Source organism: Miniopterus natalensis, chromosome 7 (assembly GCF_054644295.1).
Source record: "Miniopterus natalensis isolate mMinNat1 chromosome 7, mMinNat1.hap1, whole genome shotgun sequence".
NCBI classification, from domain to species: domain Eukaryota; kingdom Metazoa; phylum Chordata; class Mammalia; order Chiroptera; family Miniopteridae; genus Miniopterus; species Miniopterus natalensis.
In genome coordinates, this window is record NC_142087.1 from 35695782 (window position 1) to 35709971 (window position 14190).

A 14190-nucleotide genomic window follows, 5' to 3' on the forward strand; every position below is an offset into this window, starting at 1 on the left:
AGTGTGTCCCTGAAATCTAGGGTGCTTTGAAAAGGTAAGTGTGCCCCTAGTATGTAGTGGCGAGGGCGGAAGTCTGCAGAATGGACGTGGCTGTGACCCCAAATCTCACCTAGGACGGGGGGCGGCATTTCAATCCTAAGACCCATCCTAACCTGCATAGAGGGACCCTAAAGGATTTAACTGGGGAAATGCAACGTTGCCTCATTTGAGAGAGGATGAGGCGGCTTCAGGGACTGCCAGGATTTAAAGGTTAATTTGGACAGGTGTTTATTATTTTTCTAAGCTGTAGGCAAAGGCCCATTAAGCTTTAAATGGGTAAAATTCGTGTACCCACATCAGATTTTAGTTCATAGTTTACTCCCTTACATGAATCCAGTTTTTTACGAGCCGAGCACCTGTTTTTGCTGAGACATATTGTAATAGTACTGGTTTTAAGTTATATTGGATTTGTTGATACCTGGTGACTCAAGAAACCTCACATTAAAGATGCAAGCAGTGCAGTTTTCATTAATCGTGAACTAGCAAACAGATTGTCAAAGAATCTGTAAACCCTTTGGCATATCTTTTAAAATTTTTTTTATCTTTATTGTTGAAAGTATTACAGATCTCCCCTTTTCCCCCCATTGATCCCCTCCACCCTGCATCCCTCCATCCTTAGGTCTTCACCACACTAGTCTGTGTCCATGGGTTATGCATATGTGCATATAAGTTCTTTGATTAATCTCTCCCCACCCACTCCCCCACCCCCGTCTTCTCTCTGAGATTCATCAGTCTGCTCCATGCTTCTATGTCTCTGGATATGTTTTGTTCATCAGTTTATTTTGTTCATTAGATTCCACATGTGAGTGAGATCATGTAAAACTGAATCAGGGAGAAAACCTGAATAGGCCAATAACAACCGATAAAATCAAAGCAAACTCCCAGCAAACAAAAGCCCTGGTCCAGACGGCCTCATAGGGGACCTTTACCAAGTGTTCTACTTCTAATTACAGCAGTCCCTTTAACATTTCCTGCAATGCTGGTTTGGGGGTAATAAACTCCTTTAGCCTTTTTTTTCTTTTCTTTTCTTCTTTTTTTTTTTTTTTGGTCTGGGAAGCTCTTTTATTTCACCATGTATTTTGAATGATAGCCTTGCTAGATAGAGTAGTCTTGGTTTCAGATCCTTGCTTTGCATTACCTTGAATACTTCATGCCATTCCTTTCTGGCATGTCGAGTTTCTGATGAGAAGTCAGCTGACAGTCTTATGGGAGCTCCTTTGTAGGTAACAAATTGCTTTTCTCTTGCTGCCTTTAAGATTCTCTCTTGTCTTTAATTTTTGGCACTTTAATTATGATGTGTCTGGGCATGGGCCTCTTTGGGTTCTTCTTGCTTGGGACTCTCTATCCCTCCTGAACTTGTGTGACTTTCCCCTTCACCACGTTAGAGAAGTTTTCTGCCATTATTTCTTCAAACAGGTTCTCTAACCCTTGTTTACTTTCTACACCTTCTGGTACTCCTATGATGTGAATATTGTTATGTTTCATGCTGTCCCACAGCTCCCTTAGACTGTTCTGTTTTTTAATTATTGTTTCTTTTTGGGTTTCTGATTGAGTGATTTTTTTCTACCCTGTCTTCTAATTCTCTGATCCGGTCCTCAGCTTCCCCTAATCTACTGTTTATCCCTTCCAGTGTATTCTTTATTTCTGCTGTGTCATTCTTAATTTCCTTCAAAGTTTCCATATCTTTTCTCATGATGTTGAGCATTCTTACAATCATTATTCTGAACTTTATATCTGGGGGGTTGCTTATCACTGTTTCATTTATCTCTTCTTTTGCAGAATTCTCTTGTTCTTTCATTTGGGCCTTTTTTTTTTTTTTTTTTGGTCTCCTCATTTTGGTTGCCTGTTTGGGTTTATTTCTATGTGTTAGGTAGATCTTTTAGGACTCCCAGTCTTTTTGGAGGGTTTCTGGTGCAGTATAATGTCAGATGCTGTTTGTGACCAGCCTTGGGTACCCTGTTTGGAGCTGTCAGTGGTCCACAGCTTGTGGCTCCTCTGCTGGGGCTGGATGCATTTGGGTAGGACCAAGATGTCCACCAACATCTGCTTTTCCAAGCCCCATGTCCAGAAGCAGATCAGGCAAAGACTCAAAACATCCAGAGGTCAGCTTCTGGCTGCAGGCTGATTGTTATTCTCAGTCTCTTAATGAGCCTCAGGCTGTAGACCACAGCAAGATATAATCTTCACAGATTGGCCCAATAGGTGAGGCAATTGCTTCCCTCCCAGGCAAAAGCCACCTGGATGATAAAGGTCTGCCTGAGAAATGTGTCCTCTGCAGTATTGGGGAGTGACTCAGTACAGGAATCCACATGGGTGCCCTCTGAGCTCTGTCCCTAGAGCTGCATCTCTGGATTCTCCTCACACAGCTCTAGTCCACCCTGCCTTCCCTCCACTGGAGCCCAAGGTGAGTGGCTGCACATCAAACTTTGTGTGTTGGCTCTTTAAGAGGGTGCCTATATATCCAGCTGTCTTTCCCTGGCAGGTAGACACACCGCTGCTTGTCATAGTCGATGTTGTGTGGGCACCTTGCTCAGATCTGGTGCCATGGGCTGGGGAGCCCAGGTTGGGGTTAGGCCCCAGAGTCCTCAGTGGGAACCCCCCACAACTGAGATCTCCCTCCAAACCTTCAGCTGCCAGCCTCTTGCACCTCTGCACCAGTCTCTATGTGGTCTCCCCTTTAGGTCCTTGGTGATGAGGGTGCTTGCCAACTAGTCTTCAGTTGACTATTCAGGTTGTTTTTTTCTATATTTTAGTTTTAATTCAGTTTGGGCCTGGGAGAGTGTCAGTGTAGCTTCCATTTAATCTGCCACCACCTTGGAATCACTGCCTCTGGCATATCTTAATCTTCTAGGTCCTCATATCTATATGTGTACTGATCAGATAATTGTCTATCGAATCAAATGTCTCATGCTCCTTTGCTGGACTCTGGCCCTTGATTGGAGATGGTCAAAGTCCAGTGTGAGAGAACAAGATCAAGAAAGGAGAGCCCTGCATCTGCCCAGTGCTCCCATCACTGTTACTTCCATTTCTCCCAACTGGGAATCTCACAGCCTCTTTTTTTGTTGTTGTGAATCCTCTCCCTCCCAGGATATTTTTTCCATTGCTTTTTAGAGAGGGCAGAAGGGAGGGAGAGAGGGAGGGGGAGAGAGAGAGAGAGAGAGAGAGAGAGAGAGAGAGAGGGAGGAAGAGAAAGAGGGAGAACGATATCAATTGGTTGCCTCCCCACATGCCCCAACAGGGTGAGGATGAGCCTGCAACCCAGGTATGTGCCTTTAACTGGGAATCGAATCTGTGGCCCTTGGATGGCCAGAAAGACACTCTAACAACACTGGCCAGGGCTCACAACCTCTTATTATTTGGAGCAGCCATGAGTCACTTGGAGAATCTTGGACCTTTTCCACATAAAACCATTGACAATAATGGTGTGATGGGTGGATGTCATTGCTCTTTAACCAAAGCTAATGGAAAGCCAAATACAAAGCTATCAGGATTCAGATATCCTCTCTGCAAAAATAAACTAAAAATCTTCTCATCTTGAAGTTGCCCCCCCTCTAATTTTTTTAAACCAATTGCACTCTCAGCTTTGAACAAATGTTAAACATTTTTAGCTAAGGCGTGACCCAAAGATGCATATATAAGGGTTTTTATTATTATTATTATTATTTTAAACATATCTTTATTGATTTCAGAGAGAGGAAAGGAGAGGGAGAGAAAGATAGAAACATCAATGATGAGAGAGTCATTGATCGGCTGGCTCCTGCACGCCCCCAAATGGGGATCGAGCCCGCAACCCGGGCATGTGCTCTGATCGGGAATTAAACCCCGATCGCCTGGATCCTAGGTCAACGCTCAACCACTGAGCCACGCCTGGCCCTGCTGGACAGGGTTTTGTAAGGCAAAGATAAACCTTTTACTAAAAAAGCTACGTGCCTGCACATGACTACCGCAGTGATCTTCCCAGTTAAGATTTATGACCTGATCCCGGTATGAGGTTACTTTCTGTAGAACCCCTTTTTTGTCCATAGTCAATTTTATTAGTTATTGCTGCATACATAACAAATTATCCTAAATTTCAGTGGCTGGATAACAAACATCTGTACCTCCCAATTGCTCAGGTCAGGAATCCAGGAGTAGCTTATCTGAGTGGTTCTGGTTCAGGGTCTCTCATGAAACTTTAAACAAGGTATTGACCAGGGATGCAGTCATAACAAGGCTCACCTGGTTGTTGGCAGGCCTCTTAGACCTTCCAAGCTCAGTCCTGGTCTCTGCAAAGGCTGTCTCCCAGCGTAGGGAGAGCGTGGGCAAGCAGTGATCTCCCAACACATCACTGTACCATCTTCACTAGAAGCACACTCCAGGGTTGGGCGTCACACCAATGGGGTATTACCAGGATGGTGTCATTGGAGGCAGCTCGGAGGGTGTGATGGAGACACTGGGGTCTTCAGAGCTCTGGATCTATTGACTTTCAGAATGAATTCCAGCCTTGCTGTAATTTAGAGAATCTGAAGAGTAGCAGGAGAACGCACAGGTTGTTCTCTTACAGACTCTATTTTGACAGCAGAAATCACAGCTGCCTTTCTGCAGGCCATGGGGGATCAGGACAGACCAGGAGTTTTGGTGTCTGGATTTGAAGGACCATCTGGGATTTGTAAAGATCATGTTGGAGAGCTGCAGAAACACTTTCATCTCATCACCATGCAAGAACTTCTGGAAAATAAAACACAATTGGGTCCAAAGATCCAGGCTGTATATATATGGGACAGGAAGCCAGCTATTACTCTGGAGCTCCTGCAGAGCCTGCCCGCCTTAAAGATTGTTGCCAGCCCAGGATCCGGCCTAGACCACCTGGACCTGAAGCTCATCGCCAGCTTTGGTGTGAAGGTGGCCAACACACCACAGGCTGTTTCCAGTCCCACGGCTGACATGGGGATGGCCTTACTGCTGGCAGCAGCCCGGAGAGTAGTGGAAGGTAAACCATGTTGGAGATGCTGGTTTTCCCAAGAGATCAGATGGCAGACACTTATTAATACATAACAAATATAACTTTACCTTCAAACTTCAAATCTTTTTCTGGCCCTGATTTCTTTATACTGTGTCCAGGACTCGGTGGCACTTGGGGATTGGAGCCCCCTCATGCTCATTTGCAGTCCACTTAGTGCCCAATTCCAGCCCCAGGAACAAGTGATTCAGCAGTCTGTCTGAGGGCAGCCGTTTTCTGCCCCATCAAATGCCACCCACTCACGCCAGGCGGAAAGTATGTGTGTGATCATTTCAGCACCACTGTGGAAATGCTGGTCAGGAACAAGTAGGTAGGCAGAATCCCACCTGTCCACGCACTGGACATCTCTGGGGGCATCCCCAGGAAAGGCAGTGTAGCAGCTCAGCACTTACCAGCCTCCTAACGGAGCTTTGGTGTGAAGGGGCTGGAGAGAGAGAAGCAAGATGTAGGCTCTTTCTGTTTCTGATTGTGGTTCACACACATACACATGCAGTCACCCACATGTACACACAGTTACACACACATACATCCACACATGTAGTCACACACATACACACATGTACACTCACACACATATACACAGCCACACATGTACACACAGCCACCCATATATACACAGTCACACACATACAGCCACATGTGTACAGCCACACACATACACACATGTACAGTCACAGCCACACACATACACACATGTACAGTCACAGCCACACACATACACACAGCCACACATGTACACACAATCACATACATACAGCTCCACAGTCACATACACATATTCAGTCATACATATACACAATCATGCACACATAGTCACACACATACTCACAGTCACATACACACAGACACATACGCACAGACACACCCCAAACCAATTTTAACCAGAAACCCTTCCTTAATGTGAAAGGAGTTGTTCTTGTAACGCTTTCCACCAGGAAGTGCTGGCTTTGCTATGAGGACACTGCCGTCTGTCCCTTTGTTTCCCTTGCAGAAACATTTGTTTGCTGTCACACAGAAACGCATGACAACTGTGGTCTGCCACCAGCATCCTATACCCTTGTGACCTTGGCTAAAGGTGCCAAGAAGGGGTGTGAGTTTCTGTCTGGTGCCATCTCCACTCCCCTGTCTTCTCATGTATCTCAGGTCACCAGATGGCCGTCTCACCAGATACAGAGCAATTTTCCCGAAACTGGCTGGGTCAGGAAGTGACGGGGTCCACCCTGGGGATCGTAGGCATGGGCAGCATCGGCTACAAGGTCGCTCAGCGGGCCAGGGCGTTCGAAATGAGGATTCTGTACCACAACAGGAAGCGCAGGTGAGGCTCAGAGTGGACTGGAAGGGAACCGAGCAGCACTGAAGCCATTGCAGCCTTGATGGGGCTTGGGTGTGTGATCTCTTCATTTTTCATCAGACGCCTTACTCTTCCAGAATGGTCCAGAAAGGGATCGTGGTATTGTTACAATTACCATTAAGTAAGTTGTTTCCATTAAGAAATTTCACCAGAAAGAGATTTTAACTCACCTATAATTGTTTTTCTTTTTACTTCTCAAGCGATTTTTTATCATGGGAGATGCCATCCACACCCACTGAGCCATTTGGTTCCTTTACTATTGAGCTATATGCTCACCATTTCCTTTCATATGTAATTCAGCTCAACACCCTGTCCTATTGATTCTGTCTCCAAACAACCCTCCAACCTGCCTGTTGTCTCTCACTTCATCTACACGTTCCCTGAGGGGCTGATGGCCTGCTCTTGGATGCCCAGTCCGCTCTGCCAATCAGCCAGAGGACAGCCATTGCTCAGCCCCTTGCAGTGGCTTCCCGGGGCACGTGGAATGGAATTCTGGCTGATGAGATATTCGTGGCCTAGTGATCCAGGAGGTATTATGTCAGAGCCCATCCTCTTTCTCTTTTCTTTTTTAAGGAGTTGATGTTATTTAATTATTTTAAAATATTTGTATTGATATTTTTTAGAGAGAGGGGAAGAGAGAGAAACATCAATGAGAGAGAGAAACATTGACCCGCTGCCTCCTGCACACCCCCTACTGGGGACTGAGCCCACAACCCCAGGCGTATGCCCTGACCAGGGATCAAACTGACAACCTCTCGGTGCCTGGGGTGATGCCAACCAACTGAGCCACACCATCCCCTTTTTCAATCACTGTTTGCACGATGGATAGTGGAGATAAGTCTCAGTGTGATGAGAGGGCAAAGGCAGAGCTCTCCAGGACAGGTAAGGGATGCGGACAGGGCGTTGAGGAGGGAGCTGGGCATGCCCGCCATCCGTCTTTCCTCCAGGCATCCCTGGCCAAGAAAGGTTAGGACAAGTTTGTATAATTTTGTATTCTGTGTGTGTATAGCAGTGGTGGCTACCTGGGATGCTGTGACCTCCTGGAGCTTGGAATTTCCATTGAGTAATCAGCTGTCTGGGGTGGCTGGAGCAGGAATTCAGATTGGATCAAAACTAAAACACAATCCTGACCACATCTGACCCTTGGGTTCTCGCTTCTTCCTCGCTTCTGTTTAGCAGTCAGCACTCCCAGGCCCTCTCCTGTTTTGTTTTGTTCTGCTTTCTGGGAACTGCAATGTGTTTGCCCACATTCAGTGATGCTCTGACACGACTAAAATTATGTCCCACACGATCAGGCTTGTGCCAGACTCCTGGGTTCAGAGATGGGTGAGAGGAAGGTCTTGGTCTCAGGGAACTGTGGGTCTGGTGTGAAACCCTGCAGACACTAGGGCTCGGCTCCGAGAACCCAGGTGCCCAAGGATTTCCAGGGCCCAGTCCTGGACCCATGTTGGGGATAGACCGAGTCCCTGGCTCCCCTCAGAAAGTCCTTCCTGGAACAACTTGATGAATTCCTGTCTAGAGAATGTGATTCTTTTTTCTTGATCTCCACATAGGGAATCAGAGGAGGAGGAAGCTGTTGGGGCCACTTACTGTGAGAGGCTGGAGGACCTGCTTCAGCAGTCAGACTTCGTGATGCTGGCCCTGAGCCTGACATCCCAGACGCAGGGGCTGATTGGGAGGAAGGAGCTGAGGCTGATGAAACCCACCGCCATCCTCGTGAACATCGGTAGAGGTACCAGCCGCTGTGTGTGTGGCTAGGAAACCAGATGGGAGGAAAGCCACTGGCCAGCTCTTTGCATTTCTGCCTTTCCCCTGAGTGGCTGAAGAGCCACCTAGACTGGTGGGGTGAGCTTCTACCCAGAAACATTCCTGATTTTTGTCTTCACATCTTGTTGAACCTCAAATTAGTATAAAAAGGAATGAGAACACTGCAACATGGGTTTTCAAATCCAGGTTCGGGCATCTACTCAGGGTAGGGGCATCACAGTTTCATCTTCTAGGTGTGATTAAGCAAAATGTATGGGGATGAATCTTCTGAGCCTTCACTTTAAAAAACAACATAGTGTTAGTGTGGTATTTGACATTTACATAGCGCTGTATGTGTTTGTATACAAGAGGTGGTGGGCCCTGCGACATAACCAAATACTGGGGGGGGAGGGGGGAGTGGCATTTATAAAAGAGAGCCAGAGTCCTCGAGACACTGGCCGTGACAGCACACCTGAGGGTCAGTGCTAACGCCAAGCATCTGGGCTGCTGGCCTTTGCAGGGTTGGCAGCTCAGGATGTGGACCCGGGGTTGCCACCGCCACCCACGCATTCTCTGTGAACAAGGGCAACAGCTCCTGCCCTGCAGCTTCACAGGGCCGAGCTAACACGCTGAATCTTCTCAGAAAACTCAGACCCTCTAGATGGGTACTACATGCTTTCAGGAATGTCAGAGGCCAATGACCTTGGAAAGTAGCTAATGTGACCAGAGTGTCTTTCCAGTGCACTGCCTCACTGTGGTGACCACAGAGGACTTGTCTCGTTGACTCAGGTCTGTTAGTCGATCAGGATGCCCTGGTGGAAGCTCTTCAGACTGGGGTCATTAGAGCAGCTGCACTGGACGTGTCGCACCCAGAGCCCTTGCCCAGGTAAGGAAGCTAGGCAGTATCCAGTCCTTTCCAAACTGGGGAGTGGAGAGGTAAAGGGGTGGGGGGCTCAGAAATCACTGCTCTGGCTTTTGCAGCTGTGTTGACACAGAATTGTTGAGTTCTTGGCCAGGAGGGGCCTGTAGGCCTCTGGGGACCTGTCCAGTTCTGCAGACAGTCTGGCCTCTGCTTCCACACCTCCACGGACAGGAGCTCAGGATGCTTGGGCAGCTGGCCCCATGGATAGACATGCACCAAGCTGTCTTCCTCCTGTTGAACCAGGAGTCCTCCCCAAACCCCTGACCCTGGGTCACCCTTGCAGCATTGAAGGGTAACAGGTTTTCTTCTTTACAAACCCTCATGTGTTTTAAGACAACTAATTTGTTTTATCTTAGTCTTTCTTTGAGGCTAAATATCTTCATATCCTTTCATTGTAGCCTAAGCAATGGCATTTCGGGACACCTTGTCATTACTATTGTCTTGCAGCGCTTTTGTTTGGAAATGTGCTGTGGAGAACTGAACACAATGTTTTTGTGGCAGCCTAACCACTGCAGAAAAGTTACACAAAGTTTTTGTTGGCAGCACACCCTTACTCATTAACTATTTAGTCAGCTAAAATGGAAATTGTTATTCCCTCCACTGGTTTTGAAGCATATGCGTGGAATTTTACATTTATTTCTGTATAATTTCATTTTCTCTTGTGTTTTGACCCAAAGGTCCAGGCTGTTAGGGCTACTGTCATTCTTTAAACTAGTGTTGATTCCTCCAGCTTTGATTTCTGTCCAGTAAGCAAGTTCCTGTCAGCTGAATGACATTACAGAGTTTCTGAAAAGGTGGTCTGGACACCCATTTAGGGGTCCATGAAGTCAAAACTATATTTATGATACTGTCAGGTGTGATTTACTTTCCACTCATATTTTCTCACAAGTGTGCTGATTAATGACACATGGTGACACTCTGACAGCGAAAGGAATGTGTGCTTCCGAATCATTGTATTAATGTTTTCCAGTTTTAGTTTATAATACAGTAAATGTTGATAGACCCCCACATAAACAAATGTTCTTTGGGGTTTTCAATTTCTAAAAGTGTAAAGAGGTCCTGAGAACAAGTGTTTATGCACTACTAATCTAGAACAAAAAATAATTTCAATATAAATTAAGAAGCATGAACATTTTAGACATTTGTCCACTTTCTCAAAAACCTAGAAGCCATGTGATCCCCCTATTGTCTAGTCTGCTAAAATGAGCTTTTTATTAGAGTTACTATCAAGTCACAGGGCAAATACCAGGGTTATATCCCAAAGCTCAGTTTATTCCAATATGTGGTGCTTGCAGTGTCCCATGTGAAATGGTTTTTGTGGCCAAGAGATTCAGCCATTATTTAATGAATAACTTAATCTTTACATATCCATACTAATTTCTAATCTCTGTATTATCTTTATAAGACATACTTCAGTTTTCATCTTGATTTTTGAGGAGACATTTTTGAGGATATTTGGGATTATTTAGTCACACTATATAAGTATTCTTTGCCTTACACAAGGATTTACTACAAGATTATTTTAAAAAGAAAAAATTCATTTGCCAATAGTGTAAGGAGTCCCCAAGATTATCTTCAGGCTTAGTGATTTGGTAGAAAGACTCACAGAATTCAGAAAAGCTTTTGTACTCACACTTACCGTTTATTACAGTGAGAGGATACAGATGAAATCCAGCAAAGGTAAACAGGTGTGGGTAGAGTCCAGGAGAAAGAGGTATGAGCTCCCAGTTGCCCTCTCTCAGTGGAGCCGTGTGGATAGCAGTCACTGCTCCAGGGATGGGGTTTGACAGCACACAAGAGGTATTTCTAACCAGGAAGTGCACCCAAGCCTTGGGACCAAGGGGTCACCTAGGCACTGCCCACATGTCTGACATTAGCTACTTAGTCTCCAGACTCTCCACAATGACATAGAGTGGGCCAGGGTTCCAGGTGAGCAAAAATAGGCATTCACCACAAATTCCACTGTTAGCATCAGCTGTCTGGCTATGCTCAAGTTCCCAAAGACAAGATGACACTCTTATAGGTAGTATAGCTCAAGGGCTCAGAGGTTATCTCCCAGAGGCCTATCTTTGGAACGTGCAGGGTTTGAGCACTCCAAGCCTGCCTGCTCAGTTCATCCTTTGCTACATGGGCCACTCCCTGACCCTTGACCTAGGCCGTCTTACAGTAAAATGATCATATTTATTGGAGCATCTACATTTATTATAGTTTTTATATGACAGATACAGCCATAGTATCAGGATGAGTATGCCTAACATTTGGAAGAGCCAGTGTGGGGCAGGGATTGATTTAAGCAACAACTAACCCATCCTATAAGGCCATTACATGCATTTTTGTATTTTGTACTAATTTGATTGTTTGCCCATTGATCTACCACTATTTGTACCTTATGATGAACTTATGCAGTACTGTTAGTGTATAAATTACCTGCTATTTAGCTAAATCTACTTGGTTCTCAAGCCAGCCATTTCCCATTGGTACAATATTCTGAGGACGTTTTAACTCAATCTCCCCATACAATTGATTGTCAATATCAGTATTATATGACTTTTTTACATGAGGTAGTTAAATTCTACCAAGAATGCTAGTGTTACACCATATTGCAATATGGTCACAGCAAATCAATAACAATTACAGAGGTATTTGCTGTGCTTTCTCAACAAAATTGGCTCTGGCCTCTACCTCAGATATTATTATGGACAGGTGTTACAATTGGTCATGACTCAGGTATCTTTGGGTTCCAAGTCAGTTGGGACAAAGCCTGTGTTTTCCAATGTATGCTGTCAGACAGCAGGGCCCACTGCTGCCTGCGGGGAAGACAAGTGTTTTCAGGAGAGTTCTTATCCCTGCCAGCTGTACTACAGGATATGCCCTAAGTGGACTAGTCCTGGGCACTTGGGCAGTCATAGTGACAAGGGCCCCCAGAGAACCTCCATAGGTTTTGGGGTCCATAAGATCCCAAAGCTGTGCCCCTTGAGCCTCAATAGCTCGGATGGTCACATGGCTACTTTGGCCTCTATCTGCATTAAAATAGTCAGGAGGCCCTGGTGGGTCAGGTTACAGCCCTTTTCCAATGCTGGGTTCTAGTATTATCCATCATGTTTAATCTGCCTGACCCACTTCACTGAAAACCTCATTATTCCAGGCTGACTCCCATCCTTCGCCTTCTTCCTGGAAGAGAAGTCCCTCTAACCTGCTAATCCTAGTGAATAGATCTTTTCCCTCTGAATGCATCTCCCCATCAAAGGCTCATTCTGCTTTGTCCTATGGTCCTGGACCAGCACCTATGTCCCCGAATGCCCTATTCTGTCTTGTGGGCCAGTGTTTAACCCACCGTGCACATTGTGGCATTGTGTGCTAACGGCCTGGATGCAGTTAGGATATGTGTTTTGTACCCAAAAATGTAAGGTCCCTCATACCAGGGTTAGAGTGGTGGTCATGCCTAGGTGTAATGGGAGTGTGTTACGCATTTCAGGGTGGGGATGTGAAACCAGAATATGAAGTTCACGAGACAAAACAGCTCTGCATGGTTTTCCTCAATTAATCTGCATTTCAGAGATCACCCTTTGCTGAAGTTGGAGAACGTCACTCTGACACCTCACGTTGGAAGTGCAACTTATCGAGCCAGGCAGCAGATGATGGAAAATTTGATTGACAGCATCCTGGCTTGTCTCAGTGGGCTTCACATTCCTAACGAAGTGCCATTTAAGTGAGCTTTGTAGGCGGAGGATTCAGGGGGATGGATTATGGCAGATTAAATGGGAAATACTATTTTATATGTCGTATTTATGCTAAAGTCCAAGATATAGATTGGCTTACTATCATTTTATCTGAAAAACTAAGAATAGTGACAACACTGACCAATTACTGAGACCTGCTAAGTGCCTTACTTCCGTCCTCACTTCCTCCTGAAAGGCAGCGCCGTGAGCGAAGTTACTGCCGTTCATAACGAGACTGAGCACAATTACTGGTCTAACGTCCAGAAGTTGTAAATATGTGAATTTGAATTAAAACCCTGAGCTAGGTCTGTGGGTTTTCCAGTGGGCTGTTGGTTTCCATTTTGTTAAATTCGCATAGCTTCTTAGATTAGGTAGCTTTCCTCACACTCTAATCACTGTTCATTTGTTTCTTTCAATCATTCAAGCAGTGACTATTTGTGGTAGGCAGACAGGAGCAGAGCAAGGCCGATGGCCAGGACAGAAGGTCAGAAGGTCACCAGAGCTGAAAGCCCTGGGTGCCTCACAAAGGACAATTGTAGGATGGGACCTGGTCCCCAAAGTGACCTCTCCTACCCTAGCATATCACTGGTCATGGGTTTGGACCCCTGACCTTTCCTCCCTAGAGACAGCATCTAGGCCTCAGTCGTATTTCAGCTCCAGGCCCAGCAAAGCAGCAAAACCAGACAAATGACCCCATGGCTGACCTCAGGACCGGCTGAATTGACTAATGATCCCCTGCCCAGGTGCCAACCAATCAATCAGTGGAGACAGGAACCCTGAAAAGACACACCCTGGAAGCTGTTGAATATTGAGATCTTCCCCTGGGACCTCCCCTAAAAACTCCACCCTTAAAACCTTAGGAGGGCAGATCCAGTGTGCTCTCCCTCTGGGGAGGACATGCTCGCGCCCCCAGTCACCTTTACCTTCCTCACGTCTCAGCTCCAAGGGCCCTTCCTTTACCTCCTAAAATTATTTCTTCTACAAATTACTTCCACCTCTGTGGTTTTCCAAATAAATGTTCTTTTATAGTTTGAGCCTTGGCTCTGAATTCTTTCCTAGCCACAACTCAAGTACCCAGGTTGCTAAACCCAGGTCAGGTCTGACCCCACCGGTCAGACACCTGGTGCTGGTCTTCTCGCAGCCTACACCCTATTGAGCAGCTTCTAGGTGCCATACCTGTTCTAAGCACAGGGGCTGCGGTAGGTCACTGTCCTGGGTTTACTGACTAGTGGGGGACAAGACCAAGGGATGCAGCATCTCTGTGGGCCTGTGAGGAGCGAGGGGGAGACAGGGAGGTGAGAGTGCCTGGTCTGCTGCAGTTTTCAGGGGTGCCGGTGACGACGGGCTGGGGAGGAGTGTGCCCCTTCCGGAGGAGTTTTGAACCTGGTAAGGAGGTGGTACAGGGCGAAAACAC

General features: G+C 46.2%; 1 protein-coding gene across 2 annotated transcripts; it reads left to right on the forward strand.

The window, feature by feature from the left end:
- Positions 1–4608: 4608 nt before the first annotated feature.
- LOC107541560 (uncharacterized) lies at positions 4609–13123 on the forward strand. Of its 2 annotated transcripts, none has more exons than XM_087818609.1 (5): positions 4609–5008; positions 6182–6353; positions 7943–8121; positions 8925–9021; positions 12578–13123. In XM_087818609.1, the coding sequence occupies exons 1-5, from the start codon at positions 4627–4629 to the stop codon at positions 12768–12770; spliced, it is 1023 nt and encodes a 340-aa protein (XP_087674735.1). In that variant the 5' UTR covers positions 4609–4626; the 3' UTR covers positions 12771–13123. The 2 variants fall into 2 exon arrangements, with proteins under 2 accessions (XP_087674735.1, XP_016074149.1); XM_016218663.2 differs by having other exon boundaries at positions 12614–13123.
- The last annotated feature ends 1067 nt before the right edge of the window (positions 13124–14190 follow it).

Bases quoted from the DNA above. Each gene is read 5' to 3' on its own strand.
- LOC107541560 (XM_087818609.1), top strand. From the start codon at position 4,627: ATGGGGGATCAGGACAGACCAGGAGTTTTGGTGTCTGGATTTGAAGGA. The intron at 5,009-6,181 runs GTAAACCATGTT...CATGTATCTCAG, and splicing joins AGCCCGGAGAGTAGTGGAAG to GTCACCAGATGGCCGTCTCA. The intron at 6,354-7,942 runs GTGAGGCTCAGA...ATCTCCACATAG, and splicing joins TACCACAACAGGAAGCGCAG to GGAATCAGAGGAGGAGGAAG.